This window comes from Narcine bancroftii, chromosome 7 (genome assembly GCF_036971445.1).
Source record: "Narcine bancroftii isolate sNarBan1 chromosome 7, sNarBan1.hap1, whole genome shotgun sequence".
Lineage (NCBI taxonomy): Eukaryota > Metazoa > Chordata > Chondrichthyes > Torpediniformes > Narcinidae > Narcine > Narcine bancroftii.
Window position 1 is genome coordinate 56716050 of NC_091475.1, and position 27629 is coordinate 56743678.

The 27629-nt window shown below is 40.5% G+C and overlaps 1 protein-coding gene across 3 annotated transcripts in view; it reads right to left on the reverse strand.

The window, feature by feature from the left end:
• pola1 (polymerase (DNA directed), alpha 1) overlaps positions 1 to 27629 on the reverse strand; it is a 382614-nt gene that overhangs the window by 311401 nt on the left and 43584 nt on the right. For all 3 annotated transcript variants that reach the window (XM_069890180.1, XM_069890179.1, XM_069890181.1), the window contains exons 15-19: positions 19274 to 19428; positions 14606 to 14690; positions 12955 to 13016; positions 9867 to 9956; positions 3737 to 3853 (exon numbers count right to left, since the gene is read on the reverse strand). In XM_069890180.1, coding sequence (XP_069746281.1) covers positions 3737 to 3853; positions 9867 to 9956; positions 12955 to 13016; positions 14606 to 14690; positions 19274 to 19428 — 509 coding nt within the window. The remainder of the gene's footprint in view (positions 1 to 3736; positions 3854 to 9866; positions 9957 to 12954; positions 13017 to 14605; positions 14691 to 19273; positions 19429 to 27629) is intronic.

The window sequence follows — 27629 nt, forward strand, 5'->3', positions numbered from 1 at the left end:
GTTCTTAGAGATAGTACTTATAAATATCTGGATAGACAAGGTCTGATCAGGAGCACTCAACACGGATTTGTGGGCGGAAGGTCCTGTTTGACCAATCTGATTGAATTTTTTGAAGAGGTGACTAGGAATGTGGATGAGGGTAGCGCGGTGGATGTTGTCTATATGGACTTCAGTAAGGCCTTCGATAAGGTACCACATGGAAGGTTAGTTAGGAAGGTGCAGTCTTTAGGTATAAATTTTGAGATAGTCAAATGGATTGAACATTGGCTGAAAAGGAGAGGACAGAGAGTGGTAGTGGAAAATTGTCTGTCAGGTTGGAGGCCGGTGACCAGTGGTGTGCCTCAGGGATCTGTAGGCAGATGATACTAAGATAGGTGAAATAGTGGATAATGAAGAAGGTTTTCAAGGATTGCAGAGGGATTTGGGCTGCTTAGAAAAGTGGGCTGAAAAATGGCAGATGGAATTTAATGCTGATAAGTGTGAGGTGCTTCATTTTGGTAAGAAGAATCAGAACAGGACATGCATAGTAAATGGGAGAGCATTGATGAATACAGAAGAGCAGAAGGATTTAGGAGTAACGGTACATCGTTCCCTGAAGGTAGAAACTCATGTGAATAGGGTGGTGAAGAAGGCTTTTAGTATGCTGGCCTTTATCAATCATTGCATGGAATATAGGAGTTGGGAAGTGATGTTGGGATTGTATAAGGCGTTGGTGCGGCCTAATTTAGAGTTCTGTGTGCAGTTCTGGTCGCCTAATTATAGGAAGGATATAAACAGAGTGGAGAGAGTGCAGAGAAGATTTACCAGAATGTTACCTGGGTTTAAGCATCTAGAGTACAGGGAGAGATTGGGCAGATTAGGTCTTTATTCTTTGGAGCGTAGAAGGTTGAGAGGGGATTTGATGGAGGTATTTAAGATTATGAAAGGGATAGACAGAGAGGATGTGGATAGACTATTTCCGTTAAGAGTAGGAGAGATTGAAACAAGAGGACATAAGTTAAGAGTTAAGGGGCAGAGGTTTAGAGGTAACATGAGGGGGAACTTCTTTACTCAGAGAGTGGTAGCGGTGTGGAACGAGCTTCCGGGAGAAATAGTGGCGGCAGAGTCAATTTTATTATTTAAGAAAAAGCTGGACAGGTATATGGATGAGAAGAAGGTGGAGGGTTATGGTCATTGTGCAGGTAGGTGGGACTAGAGAGGAGTGTTTGGTTCGGTGCAGACTAGAAGGGCCTAATGGCCTGTTTCCGTGCTGTAATTGTTGTTATGTTATGTTAATACTGGAAAGTTTGCACACAAATAAGTTAAAGAGCAGAAGTGCACAAATGCATACAAATGGGAGATAATGTCATTGGACGACGTGGAGATGAACAGCAAATGTGGTTGGGGATAAGGTACAGGAGCCTAAAGATGAGCACTCAACGGCACAAGGACAGCTTCTTCCCTGCTGCCATCAGATTCCTGAATAATCAATGAACCAAAAACACTGCCTTACTTTTCGTGCACTATTATTTTTTTTACAGTAAAGTTGCAAGATGGTTAGAATATGAATGTTTGCACTGTGATGTTGATGCAAAATACTGAATGTCATGACTCGTTCATGACAATAAATTCTGATTCTGATCTTTAAGAACAATTTTGGAACCCAGCAAAGTATCTTTAACCAAGACATTCTTAAAGGAAACTCTTGGGAGGTCTCATGTGGAAAAATCAAAATTTAGCGGGCACAAGTAGAGAATTGCTGATGAATACAAGATGGAAGTATCATCTGAGATGTAATAAAGAGGTAGGAACATGCAGTATGGCAATGTGAAAAAAGCAGAAAACATTTGGGAAGATACGAGTATTCTACTGGGACAGATCATGAAGATACAATTCCAAAAGACCCAAAAAATATTTTTGTTAGGTGATATTCATAATTTGAAGTTAGATATTTATCAGAGGGAGTTTTTAAGTGCAGCAGTAGCAGCAGTAAAGAAATGTATGGCGGTAACATGGAAATTAGATAATAATGTGGGGTTGAATAGATGGCAAATGGAATTACAAAATTGTAAACTGTTAAGAGAAAATAACATATAATTTACAGAATCAATCAGAAAAATTTTAAAAGATTTGGAAATCATATACGGATTTCATTGCAAGAGTTCATCCCCAGCATCTGCTACTCCCGCTGCAACTCACCCTTGTTAATTTAGAGGTTTAAGATTATATTTGTGTAAATTTGAAATTTAATTAATCAATGAGTGATACATGACAAATTCAGGTAGAGTTTTTTCTTTTTTTCCTACTTTTTTGGAGAGGGAGGGGGACAAAATATAAAACTATGCATTCTTTTTGCTCCATTTTATTACTCTGTATGATTATGGATATGCATGTTGTTTGTCGTTGATGCAAATGAAAAATAAAAATTTTCAAAAAAAGATGGTAGGACCTACAGGCGATGGTTAGAATGTGGAACTGACCAGCATACAAAGTAGTTGGAGCAATGAGCTTAATTATCTTTCGTAAAGAAGATGGATGAGGGAGTGAGGAAAAAGGGGAAGAGAATTTAGTGCTGAAAAGCTGAGGTCAGGCAGATGTGTGGAAAGCAAACATCACGCAGTCAAGATGTGGTAACTGGCTGGTTTGCGTGTTGCCTGTTTGAAGTAGTTCCATGTGATAAAAGATCAAGTCTCCTCCAGACAGGAAGCATGAACAGCTCGTTAAAACACATCGTCCATCTCTAAATGCAGTGAGAGTCAACAAAGTTGATAGCTCTGGATTTAGATTGGATGAGGACAGCAGAGTTCCTTTCCTTTAATAATAGTATGTTAGTAAACCAGGTAAGTATCTTTCGCTCGCCAGTGATGTCATGTCACTATTATGATGAAGAACTTTAAAAAAAAATCCACGTTTGTTCCATTACTTGAATTTAAATTCCCCGACTGCCACAGTGGAATTCAAACCATTGTTTCAGCATTAATGGCACAGAACTCCGGCTGTAAATTCAGTTATCAAGCTACTAAGTGACAATACACTTCAGAATAAAACCCCGATAATTACACAGGAGACTACATTAAAATAATCCCTTGAATGTTTAACCGTAGATGCAACTAAATGTGAGAGAGAAGTGGTCCACTTCACTGAAAGGGGTACTTAGACCTCTCACTTCAGGAATTGAATTCATTTGGTTAATTCTTCTGTTCAACAAGTAATTGCTTAAAAATTCTTCGTGGACATCCAGTTTAGTAAACTGTAATACACCTTTGTTCCGGTAATAAATCCACTCAAGGAATTGCAATCAACTTTTTTTTTAAAAAAGCCAAGTATTTTAAACCTTGCTGTGAAGCATCATAAGTAACCCTACTGAAAAATTCTTATAACATTAACTGTACTTATTCTCACGACTTTAACATTACCGGTGTCATTGTACAGATGGTTAATTTTGTTTTTTAAATGTAGCAATGATGACAAGTGTTTTCTCCTTCACTTTGCATGTGGGATAATACTTAGCATTCCCAGGTCACATATTGTGTGGGTTTCCATTAGAGTGGTAATGGCATTCCATTATTTAGTCAGTTAGAATATATCAAGAGCATAATGACACTGGGTTAAAAGCATCTTTACCAATATATGTGTCAATCTACTTCCATCACTTGGGCACATTGCTGTTTAAACACAAGTACAACTTCATTTCTTTTATTGTCGCTCTCTGGCAGATTGTGAGTTTCTTGTTCGGAGAAAGCTAGACATGGCTTACCCCAAGCTTAGGCATCACAGATCTCCTCAACCGCCCAACCTTTGACCAGTGAGGAACTTTGCAGGCACCAACTCTTTGCAGCAGAACGTCAAGGTCAAACCCATACATGTCATGGCCCTGAAAGCAAGATATCAAAAATCACCATCACCACCGACACCACCATCACACGGGTTTCTCTGAGAAATTCTGGCAGAACCCTGAAGTGCTGGCATTTCACTGCTGAAGGGTCAGGAGGATTGAGCCTCCCACATGAACCCAGCAGTCCCGGCCTCCGAGGCACCTCGGAGAGCAACCGTGGACATCTGCAATGCTTACCAGTGCTCGAAAATAAAAACAAGACATTCCACAAATACGCAGCAGGTCAGGTCTGCAGACCGAGAAATCAAGTTAATATTTCAAATCAAAGTCCCTTCATTAGAACTGGGAAGGATCTACACCATCCACCACATGCTCTGTTCTCTCAGCTGCCCCTCAGGAAAGAGGGCTTGGTGCCACAAGACTCGCACCTCTAGGTTCAGGAACAGCTGCTCCCCTTCCACCATCAGACACCTCAACGACAAACTCGATCAGGGACTCATTTAAGGACTCTAACTTGTGCACTTCATTGATTTTTTAAAAAATGTTCTCTCTGTATTGCAGTTTGTTTACATTCATGATCTGTTCTCAGTTCTTTATTTGTTTACATGTAAACGATGTATACAGTTTTTTTTTCTCTATCAATAAATGGTAATTCTGCCTCGACCACTGAAAAAAAGAATCTCAGGATTATATTGATGCCATGAATGTACTCTGACAATAAATCTGAGGTGTAGAAGCTCATTAAGCTGCAAGAAGGATGGTCGAAACCCCTCCAGCTTCAAGAGTTTTCTTGTTTTTACTGTTTCAAGCTAGGTGAGTGGGAGGAAGTGATGTACCATTTAGGGTCAAACCTTTGTAGTTTGCAGAGTTGGAGAGAGGGGAAATAATGTCTTCGTTTGGGTAAAACCCTTGCAGTTTAAACAAGCCAGTAGAGTGGGGATGATATTGCTTCTGTTATGGTAAAACCCCTTCAGTTTACCGGGCTCCTTTTGCCTCCTTCCCAGTTCCGATGAAATGGCGACTCCCTCTCTTCCCACAGACGTGGCCTGATCAACTGAGTACGTCCAGGCATTTTTGTTCCAGATGTACATCAGCCGTGGCTTTATTGATTTTTGTGAGTGGCCAACTGTCTGCAGTAGCGCCTCCCTTAATTGCAATGGAGAAGAAGAGCTCGATAGGTATGGAGTACAGGGCAAGTAACACTTTTAAAATTCAGTTCACTTGTAAGCTTTTATGTCCTTTTAATCAGGTGTATTTTTTTTAATGAAATGAATTGCAATAACAAAAGTAAACGACGTATATTAATCGCCCAATAGTGATAATCCTCCATTAATGTGGTCTTTTGAAAATGGGCTTTATTTAGACATGGGTTTTCCCCCCAGAAATAGCCAAATCCAGCAAGCTGAAAATGGATTGGGAGATAAAAATTGGTAATGCTTAAAAAAGATACAAAAATTTAGGTAAAATATTCATTTGAATTGAACTTGTATGTCTCATCATTATAATAGATAAAGGTGACCAATCCGATAACGATAGAGTAGTACCCAGAAATTCTCTTTCAACAAGTTTTAATACTAAATCCTAAATATGGGAAATGTTCTTTCACTATTTTAAATGGAAAATTAGAATAATCTGCAAAAGCACCTTTTGAGGGTAGAATTTCACTCTTGTGTAAATTTAATTTATACCCCAAGAACTGACTATACGTAATTTACTTTTATTATTACATTTGGATAAGACAACGAATCACCCCTCTTGGGTAGAAATGGAATTGCAGTTCTCCAAAAAAAAACTTCTATGTTGACAAGATTTTTTTTAACCATTTTCATAATCCATTAATGAGAATTAGGTTGAGAATTTGGACTCAATTTAGGAAATTCTTTGGAATTAATGGTTTTTTATTGGCTAGTCCCATTATAGATAACCATCTTTTTCAACTGTCTTTTTTTGACGCAGGTTTCAAGGAATGGCATAGAATAGGTATTCAATGTTTTAATGATCTCTTAATTCGAGCAATTTTTGCCTCCTTCGAACAATTATAACTAAATTTAATCTTTCCAACAGACACCTTTTTAGATTTTTATAAATTAGACATTTTGTTCAGTCTACAATTTCAAATTTTCCATGAATTTTCAGCACTAATATTCTCGATCTGTTTTTTAACTTACGGTTTTATTTTTATGGTGGATTAACATCATGTATTTATAATAGTTTATAGGATTTAAATTCAGTTCCCATGGCTGAGATTAAGAGCAATTGAGAACGAGATTTGAACTTAACATTTTCGGATGAAGACTGGTATTCTAGTCTCAATTTGATTAATGACTTCTCATTTTGTGCAAGACACTGCATATTTAAGGTGGTACACAGTTTTTATGCAGATATTGATCCATTATGTGAGAAATGTAACATTTTTGAAGCTTCTCTGATCCATATGATTTGGGAGTGCTCAAATTTAGAGAGATTCTGGAAAGACATTTTCCAAATTTTATCATCAATTCTTAAGATGAATTTTGAACCTTGCCCCTTAATTGCTTTGTTTGGTCTTTCTCCTGATTCAGATAAACTTGTATTGGCATCTCAGGAAATGGTTTTAGCTTTTACCACTTTGAGAGCTTGATGAGCAATTTTATTGAAATGAAAAGATGATTCATCCCCTACTCATACCCAGTAGTTACATGATGTAATGTCCTATTTAAGTTTGGAGAAAATTAGATATAATATTAAAGATAGAAAGTTCCAATTTATGAAATTGTGTGGTCATTCTTAGAATATTTTTATAAATGGAAGAATTAACAATTATTGTATGTTGCAATCGTTCATTGCCTGTTCTCTGGGGGGGTCGCCAGTGGTTCCACGTCATTGATTTTTTAATTAATTTATAAGATAACCTTGATTAGAGGGAGGGGATAGATTAGATTTAGTTTCTTTTTTTTTCTTTTTCTCTTTTATTTTAGATGTTATTTCAACAAACGGGTTTAGCATTTATTTAGATGATTAGATAATTTAGATAATTTCTCCAAAATGTTTTTGAGGTATTAGAAGTAATTATTGATGTTGCTTTATCTATTTTCTCTCATTGGCTTTTTTTTTGTGTGTGCTTACTTGTATACAAATGAATTATGTAATTGTCAATTCTGTATTTGTGCTGAAATGTTAAACGTAATAAAAATATTTTGTTTTATCAGCCTTTCATTGTGTTCAACGTTGCAGAAGGTCAATGACCTCTGTGCTCTGGTTCGTGTGGCATTGTTGGCTTTTCAGCATTCTTGTCATTTCTGCAGGTAGGCCTACAAGATTTACAGTCAGGAAAGACAGCCTCTACAAGATGCTCCTACAAAGGGATCCAAACAAGCCAGGTAGTGGCTGCACAAGAGCGACCATGGCAGGTCTGTGTTGCTGGCAAGTTATCACCAAAAGTTAGAAACAAGGGCAAGCTGTAGGAACTGGTTTCTGGAGCTTGCTCCAACTTTAACAAAGTCAGTGGCTGATCCAACATTAAGCTCATCTCCACTTCCCCCCCCCCCCTCCATTTTAACGATATAGCATGGTAGGAGGCCCTCTGGCCCATGAAACCTGTGCCATCCAAATAATCTTCGAACTCCGTAGGTTTTGGAGGGTGGGAGGAAACCCACACGGGTCACGGGAGAACATACAAACTCATTACAGGCACGATTTAATAGCATTGTGCTAAGCTAACAGTTCCACCCCAAAATGACTGTCCAAATGATCACCAGCCTTTGCCTTGAAAATATCCAAGGACTATCTCCACAGTTCTTCGAGGTAGAAACTTCCAATGACTGTACCTTACACTGAAACTATCCATGTGATCATCAAATGCAAGAGGCTCTCAGTTGTAAGAATGTACCGGAACTAGTGGGGGGGGGGGGGGGGCATAAATTGCAATGAGAGGTTGAGTTGGTTGGAATTTTGCACCCTGAATACTGACAGGGGTCCTAATAAAAGTTTATAAAGTCATGAATGGCATGAGAAGGTAAATCGACATTGTCTTTGTCCTCGAGTAGGTGAATGTAAAATTGAAGGGTGTACATTTCAGGTGAGTGGGAAAAATTTAAAAGAGATGAGGGCTTCTTCTCTACACAGAGGGTAGTGGGCATATGGAACGAGCTGCCAGCAAAAGTGGCAGAAATGGGGACAACTGCCATCTACAAACGACATTTAGTCTGGTACATGGATAGGGAAGGTTTTGAGGGGTATGGGCTGAAAACAGGCAAATGGAAAGAGCTTGATCAGCACGGACAAGCTTGGCCAAAGTGCTTTTTTCATGTGTGTGGAACTCATTGAGGAGCAGCCATTTTAGAAAAGTGCCACTGTCTATGGGAACAAAATTAACAGGTTCTGGGAAGAAGTTGCGGGGCAGGGAAACAACTATAAGTTGGCAAAGATGCAAAAATAAAAGGCGTTTGGAAATGATGACTGTCAGACACACAAATTTGCATCATTTACAATTGTTAACCTCAATTGAATATTACAGTTAACTACACTTTGCTTTGTTTCCTGTAACCAGTGATCTCCAGTTAACCAAAAGACATCTTGTGCGAACCCATTTACTAAGTAAGCCTTTGAGACCCCATCACAAACAGAAAATAATGCATATAACTTGATATTCATGTATTCCCACACCACGATGCTCATTTCCCAACAGCATTGTGCATACGGCTGCTCTTCATCGATGAAAGCTCGGCCTTCAATACCATTATTCCCTCAGTACTGGGCAAGAACTTCAAATTCCTGGGTGGCAACATCTCCGCGGATCTGTCCTGGAGGTTCCACGTTGATTCAATCACAAAGAAAGTTTGCCAGCGGCTATACTTTGTGAGGTGTCTGAGGAGATTCAGTATGTCACCGAAGACTCTCATAAATTTCTACAGGTGTTCCATGGAGAACATTCTGGCTAGTTGCATCACTGTTCTGGTATGGAGGCGCCAACTCTCAGGACAAGAATAAACTCCAGAGGGTTGTTAACTCGGCCTGCGATATCTCAGGCACCAGACTTCACTCCATCGAGGACATCTATATGAGGCGGTATCTAAAAAAAAGCTGCCTCTATCCTCAAAGAAACCCCCCCCATCACTCAGGCCATGCCCTCTTCACTCTTCTACCATTGGGGAAAAGGTCCAGGAGCCTAAAGACGAGTGCTCAGATGTACAAAGACAGCTTCTTCCCCACTGCCATCAGATTCCAGAATAATCAATGAACCACTGCCTTACTTGTTGTGCACTATTTAAAAAAAAATATTATTGTTGTAAGATGGTTTATAATATGAATGTTTGCACTGTGACGCTGCCACAAAACACTGAATTTCATGACTTGTTCATGACAATAAATTCCTCATCCTGATGAGCACACACAGCACTGCTCAATTTGGCTCCTTTGTCAATTTACTCAGAAAACTGAATAACCTTGTTCTCAAATTTCAAAAATAATTCCGATGAATTAATATAAATAATCAGAAGCAACTTTTTTTTTTAAAAAAAAAGCAATTTAATTCCAAATATTGTCAGAATTTCACAACAATCTCAGAAGGGCAAATCCACTGAATGGATTTGCCCTGCAGAGATTCAGAAAAAAAGCAGCATTCCAGTAATTGGAGGATGACTTGTATCACGCCAGTTCAGTGTAAAATTAATATAATAAAACCATTAGCATTTCTGTAATGAAATGTTCACCATTGCACCACACTTTAATTTTTACATTTTAATTTAAAAGTTCAACATGGAAACTGACCCCACAAACCTGCGCTTCCAAAATACACCCATGTGACCAATTAGCCTACCAACCCTCATACATTCTTGGAACATGGGAGGAAACCCGAGTGCCCCGAGGAAACCAAGGGAGAACCTACGAACTCTTGCAGGCAGCGTCGGATTCAAACCCAGGTTGTTGGCACTGTAATAGCGTTATGCTCATCCCTACACTAACAGTGCTGCCCACCCTGGCTGCGGTGAACTTTTAGTTATGATTCCTTGCAGCAGAGTGGGGGAGGGGGGGGGCGCAATCCTCAACAATCTTACTGAAAATCTCAACTCACCACCAGGACGTCAGGGTCAATCTTGTGAATCTTTGCCAGGAAAAAGCCCAAAAGAGTCCTTTCAGTAGCAGCAATCTCAATTTTGGAATTCTGCAATCAAAGATAAAACAGCTCGAAAGTTTTAATTGAAGCACCAGCTGCTTTTTGCCAAGAATTTAAACAAATTAACTACCCCTGCTGAAATGAAGTATGCCTATTAACCGGGCCCAAGCAATCACTTGAAATGCATGCAGTTTTAGGCTTCCTGTGTTACCTTTTGATGCACATCTTCAACTTTTCTGAAGGAAACTTTTCAACTCCACAAAGTATTTAAAATATTTTTTAACCATTATGTTATGCATCCACGTTCGGCCAAGTCTTTCAGAAGAGCTGCTTCTTCATTTGACAATTGGTTATTTTATGATGACTAATGTGGCTGATGGATATGCTAGTTTTCAAATTGAAGCCGAAAAACTGGATGCTGTACCCCTCAGTTAAAAGTACATGTCCAATTGAGTGAACAAAAAAATTTTTAGTGATTTTTAAACTTTCATCAAAAACAAAATAGCTCGACTCGTTACACCATGAAGTACAAGTAACTTTAAAATCTGTAATTGCCCAGTGGAAGGTCCATCATATTTTAAGGAAGTATGATTCAAAGGTAGCTGCTCAGCAACTTTGGTAAGTTAACATCTCAGCATGGATCTTCAGATGGCGCTGGCAACACCTGAAGTTTGCAGACTTACTTCCCAAGTACAACACTCTCTGGGATTTCCAAAGTTGCTCTCTTACCAGCTGAGAACTTGCCGCCCACTTGGCTTGAGATTTTTTCTTAAACGATTGTGCTTGATTGTGTGTCCACTCAACTGAAAATTCAAGTTGCACCATACGGCAAAAGACCCACAGCCTTGAGATGCCTCATCTTTTGTTTCAGTTTGATTTTGGGGTTACTCAAAAACAAAAACTCGTGAAAGAAAGTTAATTCCCTTTTCATTGGATACAGCATGGCATGTCTGGTGTGAGATGTTCATTTAAATTGCTAAACGGGCCATTTCATAATGCACTGCAAATATTTGCTTCAATATTTTAAATATGTGCTTTGCAAATTGAAAATAATCTTGTCCTTCTCAGCGCAACGGAAAATTTAGCACAAAAATTTCCAATCTATTTATCGTCATGACCCAGAGTTCTTTTCTGTAGTTTTGAAAACTTCCTTCCCAATGTGCGTTCTGAAAACAATTTGCCAGAAGGTTGAATAGTTGATTAAATGCAGAATTACATTGAAACTGTTTTTTTTGACAATGACTTTTTAAAAATTTGATGTATCTTGCTCTCAATGCATTTTTTAAACCAAAAACAGACTTTATTCACTATATACTGGTATATTGTGGACAACTGTTCAAAGTCTCTTCCCACCTTCAGTTTAATATCCCTGCATTTCCATCACTGTATATTGTTACATTCATTTCTATTTACACCATTGCAACCACTGTGGCACCTTGTTGTTATTCCACACCACCACCCCAGCTCTATTGTTTGAGGGGCTTCCCCTCAGTCTCGTCCCTCAATCCCTGGTAACAGAAGGAATCTAGACTGTGTTTCTCCCCAATGTGCCCTCACGTTGGCTCCACATGCCCCTCACCACATACTCCTCGAGCTGGGAATGTGCCAGCCGGCTGCATTCCCGCATCAATATCACTGCGTGCTGAAAGCCCAACAGGTTTCAGGCAGTCCAAAGTGTGTCTTTCACTGAATCATTGGACTTCTAGCAGTTCTGGATGTCTGACTCTGTGTGCGTCCCTGGGAACAGCCCATAGATCAGTCCTCTATCACGCTGCTGCTGAGAATGAACTGTGACAAGGACTCTCACGTTTTTCTCTACATACTCTTAGCGAATCTACATTCTGAAAAAAAGAGGTGGGCGAATACCTCCACTCCACCACAGTCATCTTGAGATCAATGTGCCATCAGAAAGCAGCATCAATTATCAAGGATAAGCATCAACCAAGCCTTGATCTGTTCGCACTGCTGCCATCAGGTACAGGTGCCACAGGACTTGTACCACTAGGTTACGACCCCTCAACTATCAGACGCTTGAACAATTGAGGATAACTACACTGTTTGAGACTCACTCAAGGATTCAAATGTTCGTTATTTATACTTACATTTGCACTTTGTTTACAGTTACTGGTATAGAAATTGCTCAGCCCAGCAAGAAAGAGAAACTCAGGGTTGTATGTGATGTTACATATGTACTCTGACAATACATTTGAACTTTAATCTGCTGTTCTGAAGAAGCTAGTTAACAGTATTCTGTTATTCCAGTGACTGAACGTCTCCAGAAGCTTAAGTCAGTGAGCATCAGGAGACCACAACACTGAGGGAGTGCTGCCCTGGCCAATGCATACTTCTGGATTTCATCCTTACCAAGAAGTTATTGTCAGTTCAGCTAACTCAGTGCAGTTGGAAATGCATCAAGAGACCTTTGCAATGTGTTTAAAAAAACCTCCAATCCACATAAAGCAGTTAGGGAAGATAATGCTCAATACAGACAAGTGCTGGAGAGCCGAAATGAAAGGGTGTTTTGGGGAGGGGAGAGGGGAGGAGCAGGTGCCAACAGGCAAGGTTGAGAAGGGATGGAGAACAGCAGAGAAAACAAAAGCTGAGAAGTGACAGGGGGAGGGGGCAGCTCATTGCAAGGACAGGGAAGGGTGCGTTGAACTGGAGGAAAGGAGCCAGTGGGATAGGGAAGGAAAGAGAGGCAGGGAGGGGCCCAAACACAATCCGGAAAGGTCAATATTAACGCCATCTGGTTAGAGAGTGCCCAGACTCAATAATCCATCTGCAGACTTTCGTGTTTAACTCTCTTCAGGGAGGATAATGGTTATCACATGTTTCTCAATGGGGATGATTTTTGATGCAAATCTTCCAAATTATTTAACAGCAATAATCTGGACAAGTTTAAATCTCATTAATACATTCAAAATGCTGCAAGTAAGTAATAAAGGCAAAATTTCTGCATGGGGTGGGGGTGGGGGGGGGTAACATTTCCCTTTTGAAGAATCACCTTAATAATTGAATAAAAGAGAATAAAACAGAAAGTACTTGCCTTTTTTGTCAACACCTCTCGAAAATCATAAGGAAAAATGCAATCACTGGGCTTGCAAACAACTAGAAAGGGAGGAAGGATTAACATTTCAATAAACTGTGTAGTGCAGACTTCCTTTTTAAGAATATTATTAACAGATGAATCAAAAAAAATCATTATTGTTTTTTCCTCCAAATTCCAATTTCTCATCAATCCCAAATACACTCAATGTTGTGATGTTCCCTCAAAGAGACCAGTTTCTAGTATTGGTACTTTAAAAATAATTCATTAAATGCCTTGCAAATACACCAGTATGAGCATATTCCTAACTCACGCTGAGCATTGGTGTGCAACGGACTATGTGTTCACGCTACTGACTCATGATTGCACTGCCAGATGCAGTTCAAACAGAATTAAGTTTACAGTTGATACAACAGTCCATTGGCCTCATCGGCAACACCAAGTCAGTTTACAAAGAGGAGGTTGGGAGGCTCGTAAAATGGTGTGGGAACAACCACCTGAGTCTCAGTGTGGACCAGACAAAGGATGTTATTGTGGATTTCAGGAGGATGAAGGTCGACCATTCTCCATTATGGTTCCCTCATTGAGAGAGGGGAGAGCACAAAGTTCCTTGCGTGCATGCAAAGGACGACCTCAGCTGGACTCACAAAAATTCCTCATTAGTCAGGAAGGCACAGATGCGCCAATACTTCCAAAGGACATTGAGGTAAGGTGAGCGGCCCCATTCTGACCACTTTCTACAGGAACACAACTGAAATTTTTAAGATTTAGACATACAGCACGGTAACAGGCCATCTCGGCCCACAACTCCGTGTCACCCAGTTAACCTACACCCCCAGTATGTTTCGAAAGGAGGAAACTGGAAACCCCAGGAAAAACCCATGCAGACACGGGGAAAAAAATACAAATTCCTTATAGACAGACAGTGTGGGATTCGAACCCCAGTCCCGATTGTTGCCGCTGTAAAGGCACTGCCCTAACTGCTACAACATCCGAGCAACAATTGAAAGCTGACTGCATCATTGAGTGGTGTGGCAACTGCAAAGCAATTGTCCAGAGTTCAACACAGAGGATAGTCAAAGCAGCCCCCAGAAGATCGCTGGGGTCTCCCTTTCCTTTATTCCATCGGGGCACCCTCCAACCAGATGGCATTGACAAAGACTTCCAGTTTCCATTAGACCCCTCCCATGTCTCTTTCTTTCTTGATCCCTCTTGCCTCCTTTTCTCCTTCCCTCTCCATTCAGAGAGCTATCCCCTCCCCCATGACTTCTCGGCTTTTTTCTCCTGCCTTCCCATCCATATCAATGTCTGTTGGCCTGCCTGTTCTTTCCTCCTTTCCTCCTGCCAAATTTATTCAGGCACATGTCTAATTTTTACTCATGACGAAGGGTTCAGGCCCAAAATGTTGGTTGTACCCCTTTGCTTCCTATGGACACTTCATGACTGGCTGAGATTCTCCAACACCTTTGTGTATTTCATGATGATCACAGCCTGTGCAGACTTCCCTGTTTACCTTCATTACATAACTTCAACCCAGATTTGAAACCCAGTCTGCTTTCAACAATAACGCCCACTCTGTTCCATCCACCAATTAAATAATCAGTTCACAGACATACATTTCCACGTTGAATGCTTCCTTGCAACAACCTACCACAGAAGTGGGCCTGGAATGGAGGCTGGGGAGCAGCTCTGTCCAGAGGAAACTTGTGATGAACTAAAGCTGCCATGGCCACGATCTGGAACAGAAAGAGAGAAGTACAAGTGGATTCTTTCATGAGACCTACTGTGACAAAGTACATAGAAATGTTTTTGGGAGATAAATTGGGAAAGGTTTGTTGGAGTAGGTCACGTACAAATACGTTAAAACAGATCTTATTTGAAATACTGGAAACAGTGGCTTCTCACACCTTTTTGCAAGAGCTTTGAAGAGTGCTCAAGAGACATCACTAATGGATTATTGTTTACCAAGGCAACAGATGAAAGAGCAGACTGGAGCCGCTGCTGTCTGAAAGGAAAATTTGCTGTTGTAAGAGGGTCATGTGGTTTTGTAAGCAGGGAGAGTCAAACAGGTTTTCTCTCAATCTATGAGAGAGACAGAGACAGAGAAGCAGAGATAACTCTGACTGTGTTTCAGCCAGCAAGAGCAGCTGGAACTGAAACAGGAAAAGCTGGCAAGAAGCCCCAGTGTGGAAGATGACCTAGTCACAGCCCTTGTGGTTTATGCAAGAGGAGAGGACTGGCTGACTAATGTTTCACTTGGAAAAAGATAAACAAAAAGGAACTCTGTGGTGACCTGAAAGAAAGAGGTTATCATCTGGAGAACCCTGACGGGGCAAGTTTCGTCAGCAAAACACTGAGGTGACTGATGGAAGTTCATCAGTTGTGGATGTCCTGGAACAACAAAACTCTCTGAAAACCTCCAAAGAACCTTCCTGAGCAGTAACCATTTACCTTTCGAGCACCAAAGCCTGGTGAACTTTATAAATGTTAAATTCTGTGCACAGTATAAGAATTGCCTGCAATCAAAGAATTTGAAGAAGTGAGATTGGACTGTGAACCAAAGAACTTTTCTGAACTTACACACACATTACACACTCGTGTGCTTTGAATTAGAAGGGGGATTAAATTAGGTTAAGTAAGTTAATGATAAGTTAAAGTTTGATTCTATTTTCATGTTTAAAGATAATTAAGTAACCATTTTTCTTGGTGAATATCTATTGCTGCTGGGTTTATGGGTCCTCTGGGCTTGTAACACTACCATTAAAGGACTTGTTTAAATTGCATGTGGCCACATTGTGAATCACAGCTAAAATTTGGTTTTACTCTGCTCATGATTAATTTTTATTTTAATGCATAGCAAAAATATTACCAGTCTGAAGAATCTAATATTAACATAAGTAGATTCAATACCAATGCAAAACTGATTCAGCAAACATTTCCCCCAGTCACACCACATAGTCTCAATATTCATTTAACATGTGAAATGGTGAAGAATGAAGTTTAAACACAGATATTAAGTGAGGTCATATGGTACTGTTCTTGAGCCAGAAGGTTCATTCCCACCCCAGAGACTTTAGTATAAAATTCTCCATGGATACTTCAGTGCAGGATGAAGAGTACAGAGTAGCTCCTTTTCCACTGGCATCTCAGTTAACTGGCCATGCAGTGTCCGGGATAGGAAGCCCTTGGCACCGTTTCCACTGGGCCACCCTTAACTGGAACATAACTCATCACCGGGTATCAAGAGTGTTCTACCTTCAACTGGAAATGGGTGACTTTCTGCTGTCCCTTTTCCACTGGTTTTTAATCAGCATGCAGATGTCAACTGACGCCGAGGATGAGTAGGAGTTGAGGTGGTTAATCCACAGTGTGAAATGACATCATTTGACGCTGGCGTGCTGACAATATTCTTTTTCCACTGGCCCCTGTCCCACTTAATTCCTGAGACAAGGTGCCAGTGGAAAAGGGGCTAGTCTTTCTGGTGAATGATAACCAAGAAGTCCCATCTCAGATGCATGCAAAAGTTCTTGGAAACTCTTTCCTAAGTTAGCGTTGACCAGACATTGCACCAAGCCGATGATTTAAAGCAGGAACAGACAGTGGGTGGAATCCCTGTCAGTGGTTACAGTGGGAGTGGGGTAGAGAAATTCCCGTGTGCGCAAAAAAGACCAGAAAAAAGTAGGAACAGGTCAATCAGCCACGGCAGCATGCACAGCCGGTCAATCAGATCAGCATCGATCTGTCAGTTCAACTTCATATGGCCAACAGCAGGTGGTCACATTGCACCCCTTGCTCATCAAAAATCTATCTGATTCAGCCCTAAACATAAACTGCTTTCAAGTCTTTAGAGGAAAGGGAATTCTGAAGACCCTTCGAGAGAAAGTATTTCATTCCAGTTTCAAAAGGGCATCAAGAAGAGAAGAATGAGGTGGCTCAATGGCCATCAACCACATCTCCTGTAATGAAATGCTTTGAGAAGTTGATCACAGCAAGAATTCATGTACTCAAGTAAAGTCCTGGATGCACTGCAATTCGCTTCCCTCTACAATCTCTCCGTGGCAGATGCAATTTCACGGGCTCTCCACTCAGCCCAGGATCACCTTGACAACAGCAACTCATACAGCAGGGTGCCTTTCATCGACTGCACCTCAGCTTTCAATCCCATCATCCCCTCAGTATTGGTCAGCAAGCTCCAAAACTTGGGCCTCTGCAACTGGATCCTTGGTTTCCTCATGGGAAGACCAAGGTCCATGCCATCAGTAACAACGTCTCCTCTTCAGTGACAATCAACACAGGTGCACTTCAACCTCAAGGAGGCATGCTTAGCCCACTACTCTACTCTTTATATAACCATGACAATGAGGCAAGGCACATTTCAAATGCCATCTACAAATTTGCCGATGACACCATGGTCACCGGCAGAATTACACAAGGCAATGAGGAAGCATACAGGAGAGACAGCTCAGCTAGTTCAGCGGCATCACAACAACTATCTTGCACTCAGCGTTAGCAAAAATAAGGAACTAATTATGGACTTCAGGAAGGGGAATCCATGAGAACACAAACTTGCCCTCGTCAATGTATTGCTAGTATGTGGAAAGATACAAATATGATTGATATTAATAGATGGCATAATGAGATGAAATATTGTTTAATAATGGAAAAAATTATGTATGTTACGCATGATAATTATAATTTTTTTATTAATAAGTGGCTGTTATACTCGGAATATTTACATTTCAATTTATATTGATTAGATTTTAATATGTATATTTAACTTTTTCTTTAATATTCTCTTTTTTTCTTTTTTAATGGCTCTCCTTAGGAGAGTTGGCTGAGGGGGGATGCGGTTCTTTTCTTTTTTTTTCTATATATATTAAAAAAAACATGTTCATGTTTAATTGCTGTATATGTCATATTATTTGTTTTTTGAACAAATAAATAAAGTTTAAAAAAAAAAGGAGTGGACCGGGTAAAGAATTTCAAATTCCTGAAGCCTTCGTGTCGATGCAATCATGAAGGTGGATTGCCAGCAACTATACTTTGTTTCACCAAAGACTCTTGCAAATTTCTACAGGTGTATCACGGAGAGCATTGTGACTAGTTGCATCACTGTCTGGTATGGAGGTGCTCATGCAAAGCACAGGGAAAGGCTGCAAAGAGTTGTGAACTCCATCAGTGGCATCATGGACCTTAGTCTTCACTCCCATCTACAAGAGACAGTGTCTCAAAAAGGCAGCCTCTATCATCAAGGAGCCCCCCCTCACCATCCAAGCCATGCCCTCTTCTCACTATCAGGAAGGAGCCTGAAGACAAACACCCAAAGGTTCAGAAACAGCTTCTTCCCCTCAGCCAGCAGATTTCTGAACGGACAACGAACCTATGGACACTTTCTCTTTTGCATGAATTTTTTTAAAAATATGTTCACAGAAATGTAACTAATAGCAATTTTTGCCCCTGTAATGTAGAATAGTGCTGCCACAAAACAACAAATTTTGTGACATGTTTAAGGCAATAAATTCTGATTCTGAAATGGGGGTGTCGCTGGTCAATTTCACAAAGCTGTTTGCAGCAAATTTACCTGCCACATATTTACCCCTCACCAGGGACTGCACTTCAGAAGTAAGTCGTCAATGCTAGGCATACAAGGTGCTATACAAATGTAAATCTCTCTCAGTACCTGAAACCTATTTCACTTAATCTTCCAAAGTACCAAAGAGCAACTGTCAGCTCATTCAAAAGCGTTTGATATGTAGACTTTTGCACCAAATGCTCAGATATAAACAATTCACCAACTAAAGTAATGGCTAACAAAACAATTCGATCAGTCTCCATTTATCTGTGCAATACTGTGCATGACAGTCAAGTATTTTATTTTCCCTGTTGACATGGATGGAGAACTTTTAAACAAAAACCCACTCTCTTCATATCTGAGTACCATCTACATCTCAAATCCACTTCAAATGCGTACCATTCTGATGCAGTTTTTATTGGATGAACTGATCTCAAACACAAAGTTCAGACAGAGCTTTCGGGCTTGTTATTACAAAAGCAGCAAAACTGTTGGTCGCTGAATTAACAGCTGGGGGGGGGGGGGCTGGGCTGACAAATGTAATTGTTATGCATCAGAACACAAAGCTCCCCACTTCAGGTGCCTGTCTATTTTTGCTCATCCCTTGAAGAGGGCCTCTTGCCCAAAACTGTGGTTTTGTATGTTCACCTCCTGTGTATGCTGTGAGACCTGCTAAGCTCCTCCAACAGTTTTGTGTTTTTACTACAATCACAGTGTCTGGAGACTTTTGTGTTTCACTCCATTTACCTCATTCTGATGGGTTTTGGCATTCTGCACAGTCTTCATGCTGATGGACATAATGATCAGAGGAGGAGGGGCCATATCCTTCACCACAGACAGGTGATCAGGTCTGAGCAAGACAGCCTCTACTTTGCACCAACTCATGGGCTGATTGGGGAGCTCTAAAAAGGAGAAAAAAAAGACATGATATATTAATGCAGAAGCATTCATGTCAAGTTTCAACTTTACATCCTTGTCTCATTCTTCTGCCCCTCGCCAATCTACATCACCTGGAAGTCAGGCGGAATACTTAGCACAATGTTATTAAAGCGCCAGTGGTCTGAGTTCGAATCTGGCGCTGTCTGTAAGAAGTCTGCACATTCTCCACGTGCCTGCGTGGGTTTCCTCAACTGAGCCCATTTTGAATCAAATCGATCACTCTCCCAAACCCCCCCCTCAACCGAGTCCTGTGGGTTTTTAATCATTTGGACAAGATTATCCAGGTCAAGATAAAATCTACCATGCCCACCTTCTCAATACATGTCGCTTTCCCCAGCTTCCCAGAACCTCAAAATTGTCAAACTGCTGGAGACTGGATGAGCAGAAATTTCTTAAAATGAGCATTGTGAAGATTCCAACTGCCATTTTTAAACTCTGTCCCTGGCCAGGAAATCCATTCTTCTCACAGGCAATAGTCCCAATCAGATAGTTCATCAATCTGGATGTCGAACGGGAACTCAGTCGGGGTTTTTACAGCTGACGAGTGAAGCTACCCATTTCTATTTCAGCAATGCTAGCTGGCTACTCGGGACTGAACTCACCTTTCGCTAAACATACATCCACGTTTGTCTTATTGCCACAACACTTGCTAGTTCTTCCACAAATTCTGGTTAATTCATAGAATTTAAATGACACAGTTGGCATGCATGGTGAGATTAGGTCTATTAATTGTTGGTCTACATCTCTGGCATCAACCACTGGGTGCAAAAGACTAGCAGAAGGAACAAATTAACCAAATTTATGGTTAAATCGATGCAGGAAATGCAACTTCTGGATATATGGAGGAGACAACACCCAAAGGAGAAGGAATACTCATATTATTCGGGTAGACACAAAACATACTCAAGGATAGACCTGTTCCTGTTGTCAGCCCACATCCAAGGGAGAGTTAGAAAAACGGGATATAAAGCTAGATTGTTATCGGATCACTCACCCCTGTTATTAGCAATAGAGCTGGAGGACATCCCACCGAGAACGTATAGATGGAGATTAAACTCCATGCTACTTAAAAGACAGGATTTTAGAGAATTCATTGAGCGACAAATTAAAATGTACTTTGAAATAAATACGGAATCAGTGAAAGATAAGTTTATACTATGGGATTCAATGAAAGCGTTCATCAGAGTGAAGAAAATAATTTATGTAACTAAGATGAAGAAAGAATACAATTGGGAAATAGAACAACTGGAAAGGGAAATAGCAAGTACAGAAAAATAATTAACAACAAGGAAAGATACAACAAAGAAAAGAGAATTGGCGGACAAAAAAATAAAATATGAAACACTGCAAACGTATCAGGTGGAGAAGAACATAATGAAAATAAAGCAGAAGTATATGAGCTAGGAGAAAAAACGCTCAAAATACTAGCTTGGCAACTTAAGACAAAACAAACTAAAAGAACGGTATTGGCATCAAGGAAAAAGGACAAACAAATTAAATATAACCCATCGGAGATCAATGAAAACTTCAAGGAATTCTACGAGCAATTATATCGAATTGAGAACGAAGGGAAAGAAGCCAAAATAGATGAGTTTCTAGCTAAAATTGAACTACCGAAATTGCAAGAAGAGGAGCAAAATAAATTAATAAAACCATTTGAAATAGAGGAAATACAGGATATATTAAAAAAAACTACTGAACAATAAAACGCCAGGAGAGGACGGACTCCCAATATAATTCTATAAAACATTTAAAGACTTATTAATTCTTCCTCTCCTGGAAGTAATGAACCAGATTGAAGAAACACAAAACATGCCAGATTCATGCAAAACAGCAATAATTACAGTAATACCAAAGACGGGGAAAGATCCACTAACACCAGTATCGTATAGACCAATATCTCAACTCAACACAGATTATAAGATAATAGCTAAACATTTTCTTTGGCTTGGCTTCACGGATGAAGATTTATGGAGGGGTATGTCTACGTCTGCTGCAGGCTCGTTGGTGACTGACAAGTCTGATGCAGGACAGGCAGGCACGGTTACAGCGATTGCAAGGGAAAATTGGTTGGATGGGGTTGGGTGTTGGGTTTTTCCTCCTTTGTCTTTTGTCAGTGAGGTGGGCTCTGTGGTCTTCTTCAAAGGAGGTTGCTGCCCGCCGAACTGTGAGGCACCAAGATGCACGGTTGGAGGCGATATCAGCCCACTGGCAGTGGTCAATGTGGCAGGCACCAAGAGATTTTTAAGCAGTCCCTGTACCTCTTCTTTGGTGCACCTCTGTCTCGGTGGCCAGTGGAGAGCTCGCCATATAACACGATCTTGGGAAGGCGATGGTCCTCCATTCTGGAGACGTGACCCATCCAGCGCAGTTGGGTCTTCAGCAGCATGGATTCGATGCTTGCGGACTCTGCCAGCTCGAGTACTTTGATGTTGGTGATGAAATCATTCCAATGAATGTTGAGGATGGAGCGGAGACAGCGCTGATGGAAGTGTTCTAGGAACCATAGGTGATGCCGGTAGAGGACCCACGATTCGGAGTCGAACAGGAGCGTGGGTATGACAACGGCTCTGTACACTCTGATATTTGTGTGTTTCTTCAGGTGGTTGTTTTTCCAGACTCTTTTGTGTAGTCTTCCAAAGGAGCTATTTGCCTTGTCGAGTCTGTTGTCTATCTCTTTGTCGATCCTTGCATCAGATGAAATGGAGCAGCCAAGTTTGGTAAACGGGTTGACCGTTTTGAGTTCTGTGTGCCCAATGGAGATGTGGGGGGGCTGGTAGTCATGGTGGGGAGCTGGCTGATGGAGGACTTATTATTAGCAACTGGCCGACTGTGTACCAAAAATAGTAAAACTAGATCAAACTGGATTTATTAAGAAAAGACGAACAACGGACGATATCTGTAAATTCATTAACTTAATCCATGCAGTACAAGGAAACAAGACACCAACAGTGGCAGTTGCCTTAGATGCAGAGAAAGCCTTTGACAGAGTAGAATGGAATTATTTATTCAAAGTACTACAGAGGTTCAACCTACTAGAGAAATATATTAATTGAATTTCTTTACCCAGAGGGTGGTGAATCTGTGGAATTCATTGCCACAGAGGGCAGTAGAGGCAGGTTCATTAAATATATTTAAGAGGGAATTAGATATATTTCTTCAGTATAAGGGTATTAAAGGTTACGGAGAGAAGGCGGGGATGGGGTACTGAACTTTAAGATCAGCCATGATCTTGTTGAATGACGGAGCAGGCTCGAAGGGTCGAATGACCTACTCCTGCTCCTATCTTCTATGTTTCTTCTATGTTTCTATTAAAGCATTATATAAGGGACCATTGGCGAAGGTGACAGTAAATGGATATATATCAAATCAATTTAAATTAAGCAGATCAACTAGGCAGGGATGTCCACTATCTCCCTCACTGTTCGCGCTAGCTATAGAACCACTGGCAGAACTGATAAGAAGAGAAAATAAAGTAAAAGGGATAAAAATAAAAGAGAAGGAATATAAAATCAGTCTATTTCCAGATGACATTATAGTACACTTAACAGAACCAGAAATATCAATAAAAGAACTACTTAAAAAATTGAAGGAATATGGAGAAGTATCGGGGTACAAGATCAACGCAAATAAAAGTGAAGCGATGCCAATGAATAATGCGGATTTCACAAAGTTTAAGAAAGAATCACCATTTAGATGGCAAAGACAAGCAATCTGATACCTAGGTATATAACTAGATAATAATCTAGGCCATCTATACAAACTAAATTATATGCCATTAATGAAGTAAATACAAGACGACTTAGAACATTGGAAAGATTTACCACCAACACTGATAGGAAAGGTAAATTGCATTAAAATGAATATCTTCCCAAGGATACGATACCTATTCCAATCATTACCAATTCACCTAACAGAAAAATTCTTCAAGGATCTAAAGAAAATAATAAGGAAATTCTTATGGAAAGGGGGGAAACTGAGGATAGCGCTAGATTAATTAACAGAATGGTACAAACAAAGGGGCTTACAGCTACCAAACTTCAAGAATTATTATAGAGCAGCACAATTAAGATACCTATCAGATTTTTATCAAACATGGGAAAAACCAGATTGGACCAGATTAGAGCTAGATAAAATAGGGGAGAAGGTACCTGAACATATACTATATAAGTGGGATGAAAAGCTGGTGCAACATAGGAATTCACCAGTAATGCACCATCTGCTCAACATTTGGAAGAAGATTCACGTAGAAAGGAATAAAACAAATGATCAACTACAAAAATTAATATTGACACAAAATCAACTAATCCCTTTCACAATAGATATCCTTTCCTTTAGAGAATGGGAGAGGAAAGGGATCAAAAGAATAGAAAATTGTTTTTCAGGAAATATATTATTATCTTTTGAACAAATGAAGTGCAAGTATGGTATAACTCATGGTACAATGTTTGCATACCACCAACTGAAAACCTACTTGAAGGACAAATTGGGAAGCAGGCTGAGGTTACCAGAAGGAAGCAATTTTGAATATGTGATTACAGACACAATGATACATCAAACTGCAAGAGAAAGAGAATGAGGAAACAAGCTGTAAACCCAAACAAAAATGGGAACAAGATCTAAACATAAAGTTAAAGAATGAAACATGGAAAAAGCTATGCTCCGGAACTATGAGAAATACAATAAACACGAGGTTACGCATGATACAATATAATTGGTTACACAATCTATACACCACGCCCCAAAAGTTAAATAAATGGGTCCCAACAGTATCAGACAGATGTTTTCATTGTAAGAAGGAAACAGGAACAACAGTAGATACAACTTGGGCATGTGAGAAAGTGGAAAAGTTTTGGGAAGATCTAAATCAGGTATTAAATAAAATCACAAAAAGCAACATACCAAAAAATCCAGAGATCTTAATATTTAATGTATCATATGTTGAACATTGAGTGGGTGGGGAGGTGGGGGGGCGGGGGGGGTGAAGGAGGGAGGGAAGGGAGGGGGGAAAAGGGGAGAAAATGACACTGTGTATATTCAATAGGGAAATGTTTGTGTGTATTTTGGTCAGTATGGTTCATAGTGTGAAAAATAATTTTTTTTTAAAAACCACTGGGTGCATCAAAATATTCTAGAGTTTACCCTTTGCTGTTAGAATATGTACATTTTCTGTTCAGCGAGGTACAGAAAAGTTCTGATTTGCTTTCTGGAGAAAGAATATCAGAGCAACTACCTTTCTTCCCTCCCCCTCCCAAAGGAGTGCATCAATATCTATCATGTGGCTGCGTATTGATATCAGTTCTGATTAGATGTTATCGATCTGAAATTATAGACTGTGCCTCCCTCCAATTATGCCAACATTTCCTACCTTTATCTTAAAATCTGTCCTCAAGTCTTACACAAGATTCCATTCCAACATGCATGTCTGATTTTTAGTGCTGACTACAGGACCACAGCCACACTTTTGCGTAACAAATGTAAGGACTGGAGTGTCTTGGTGTTCAGCAACAAACCTCGGAAATGATCTAACCATTCGTCACAGGAAAATGCTGTTGCTATCTTGCAAGAAGTTTCATAGTCAACATGCTCGATTCTAATATCCAACTACGAAGCTGCAAAGAGTTCTGAGTCCATCTTTATGCAATGGTGGAGTGAATTCACTGCCCTTTGAGATTGGGTTGCATTCAAAACTATACAGAACAATGCAGGAGCAATATAATAATCTGGTAGCACTCAATTTAGAAGAACTTATAGTAAATCTCTCTTTCACCACCCGCAGAAAGGAGGAGCAGGAAATATTCTCTCTATCAACAGGAAGATGAAGGCCTCTTTAATGCATTCCCATGAATTTCTTGTGGTAATTCAGGAGTTACAAAAACAGACAGCTTGAGAAACCCAATAAATGGCAAACAAAAAAGATTTTAGACCCACTTGCATTACATGTATTCCCAATGATGGCACAATAAAAGAGTTGGAGTACAGAAAAATGCTAAACCTATATTTATGTAATTATCTTGACAGAGCAATCAGAGACCACTTAGAGTATCATAATAGTGTTAAAGACAAAGTTAAATGAGCTATGTGATGTTACAGCTGAATTTTCAAATGCATAAATAATTTGCCAAGAAATATTTTGCTTGTACAAGTCCACAACGAACAGAGAAAACAAGGGAAAGGTTCTCATCAACCCTCCAATGGGCAAGAATCAGAGCGAAGCTTAGGGGAGATAAGCAGATTAAATCTTGAGAGATGAGCACCCCCAATTCAGATTTATTGTCGGAGTACACACGTGACATCACATTCAACCCCGAGATTTGTTTTCCTGCGGGTGAGGCAGAATTACCACTTATTGGTAGTGCAAAAAAACTGACAACGCATACGTGTAAACAAATAAAGAAATGCGAACAGAGAGGAAAAAAAACAAAGTGCAAGAGCAAGAGTCCTTGATTTTGTTTGTTGTTGGGGGGTCTGATGGTGGAGGGGTAGCAGATGTTCCTGAACCTGGTGGCACCTCGACTCCTTTCCTGATGGCAGCAGTGAGAATAGAGGGTGTGCTGGATCCACGATGCTTGTTGCTGTTCTCAATGGTGGGGAGGGTTTTACCTGTGATGTCCTGAGCTGTGTCCATTACCTTTTGCAGGTTTTACACTCAGGGGTATTGGTGCCCACATGCCAGACTGTAATGCAACCGGTCAGCACTTTATCACACATCTGTAGAAATTTGCCAGGGTTTCCGATGTCACGCCAAACCTCCGCAAACTCCTGAGAAAGTAGAGGCACAGAAGTCCTTTCTTCACGATGCCATTTGTGTGCTGGCTCCAGGAAAGATCCTCCGAGATAGTGACTCCCAAGTATTTGAATTTCTCCACCTCTGATCCCCCAATGATCACTGGATCGTTCACCTCTGGTTTTCCCTTCCTGAAGTCAACAATCAGCTCCTTGGTTTTGGTGATACTAAGTGCGAGGTTGTTGTTATTGATGCACCATTCAGACAGGTTTTCAATCTTCCTCCTGTATGCTAACTCACAGCCTCCCTTAATACAACCACTACTGTGGGATCATAAACAAACTTGTCGATGGCATTGTTGTTGTACCGAGCCACAGAGTCATAGGTGTGCAGCGATTAGAGCAGGGGCTAAGACCGCGGCCCTGTGGTGCTCCGGTACTGATGGAGATTGTGGAGGAGATGTTCTCACTAAGCCTCAGATTGTGGTCTGGAGGTGAGGAAATCCAGGATCCAATTATATAGTGGGGTGCTGAGACCCAGGTCTTGGAGGTTGATGATCAATTTTGAGGGGGGGGGGGTGCTGGTGTTAAATGCTGAAATGAAGTCAATAAAAAAATATCTTTGCTTTGTGTAGAGCCAGTGAGATGGTATCTGCCGCTGACCTGTTGCTATGATAGTCGAATTAGAACAGATCCAAGTCGTTGCTCAGACAGAAGCTGACGTGCTTTAACATCAGCCTCTCAAAACACTTCACCACTGTTGATGTTGATCACTGCTGAGGTGGATCAAGAAGATGGTCAACAAATAAAAAGGGGCAGGAGAAAAAGTTAACCCCCCCTCCCCCTGCTTCCCACAGTTATATGTACTCAGCCCCTCCCTATGCTGTGTGGGCAAAAACTGCTCTAACTCCATCTTCAACCTTCCAGATGATAGCATCATCTTAGGAAGAATCTCAGATGAAGTATAGGAAGGAGGTTGAGAAACATGTAGCATGGTGCTAAAATATCAACTTCCCACTCAATGAAGGAGATGGTCACTGAATTCATGAAACAAGAGGAGCACGTGTCCCTGTCTATCAACGGTGCTGAGATGGAGGGCCTCACTTCATCTGCAACTGGTCCTGTTCAACCATAAATGTTGAAAATGCACCAATGCCTTCACTTTCTCAAAAGCCTGAGGAAATTCAACACTTCTCAAGAGACCACACCAATTTCAACACATTCAGGGGCATCACGACCTGGAAAAGAACTGCTCTGTCCACAAGAAACGGCAGAGATCAGTCCATCATCAAGCCCACCCCTCCTCAGTCGACTCCATCTTACTGTTTCAGGAAAGCAGCCAAGATAAAGGAACTATCACACCCCAGTCCTAGTTTGATCTCCCATTTCTTTCAGGCAGGAGATACACGCGCACGAAAAACATCAACCTTCGTGCGCA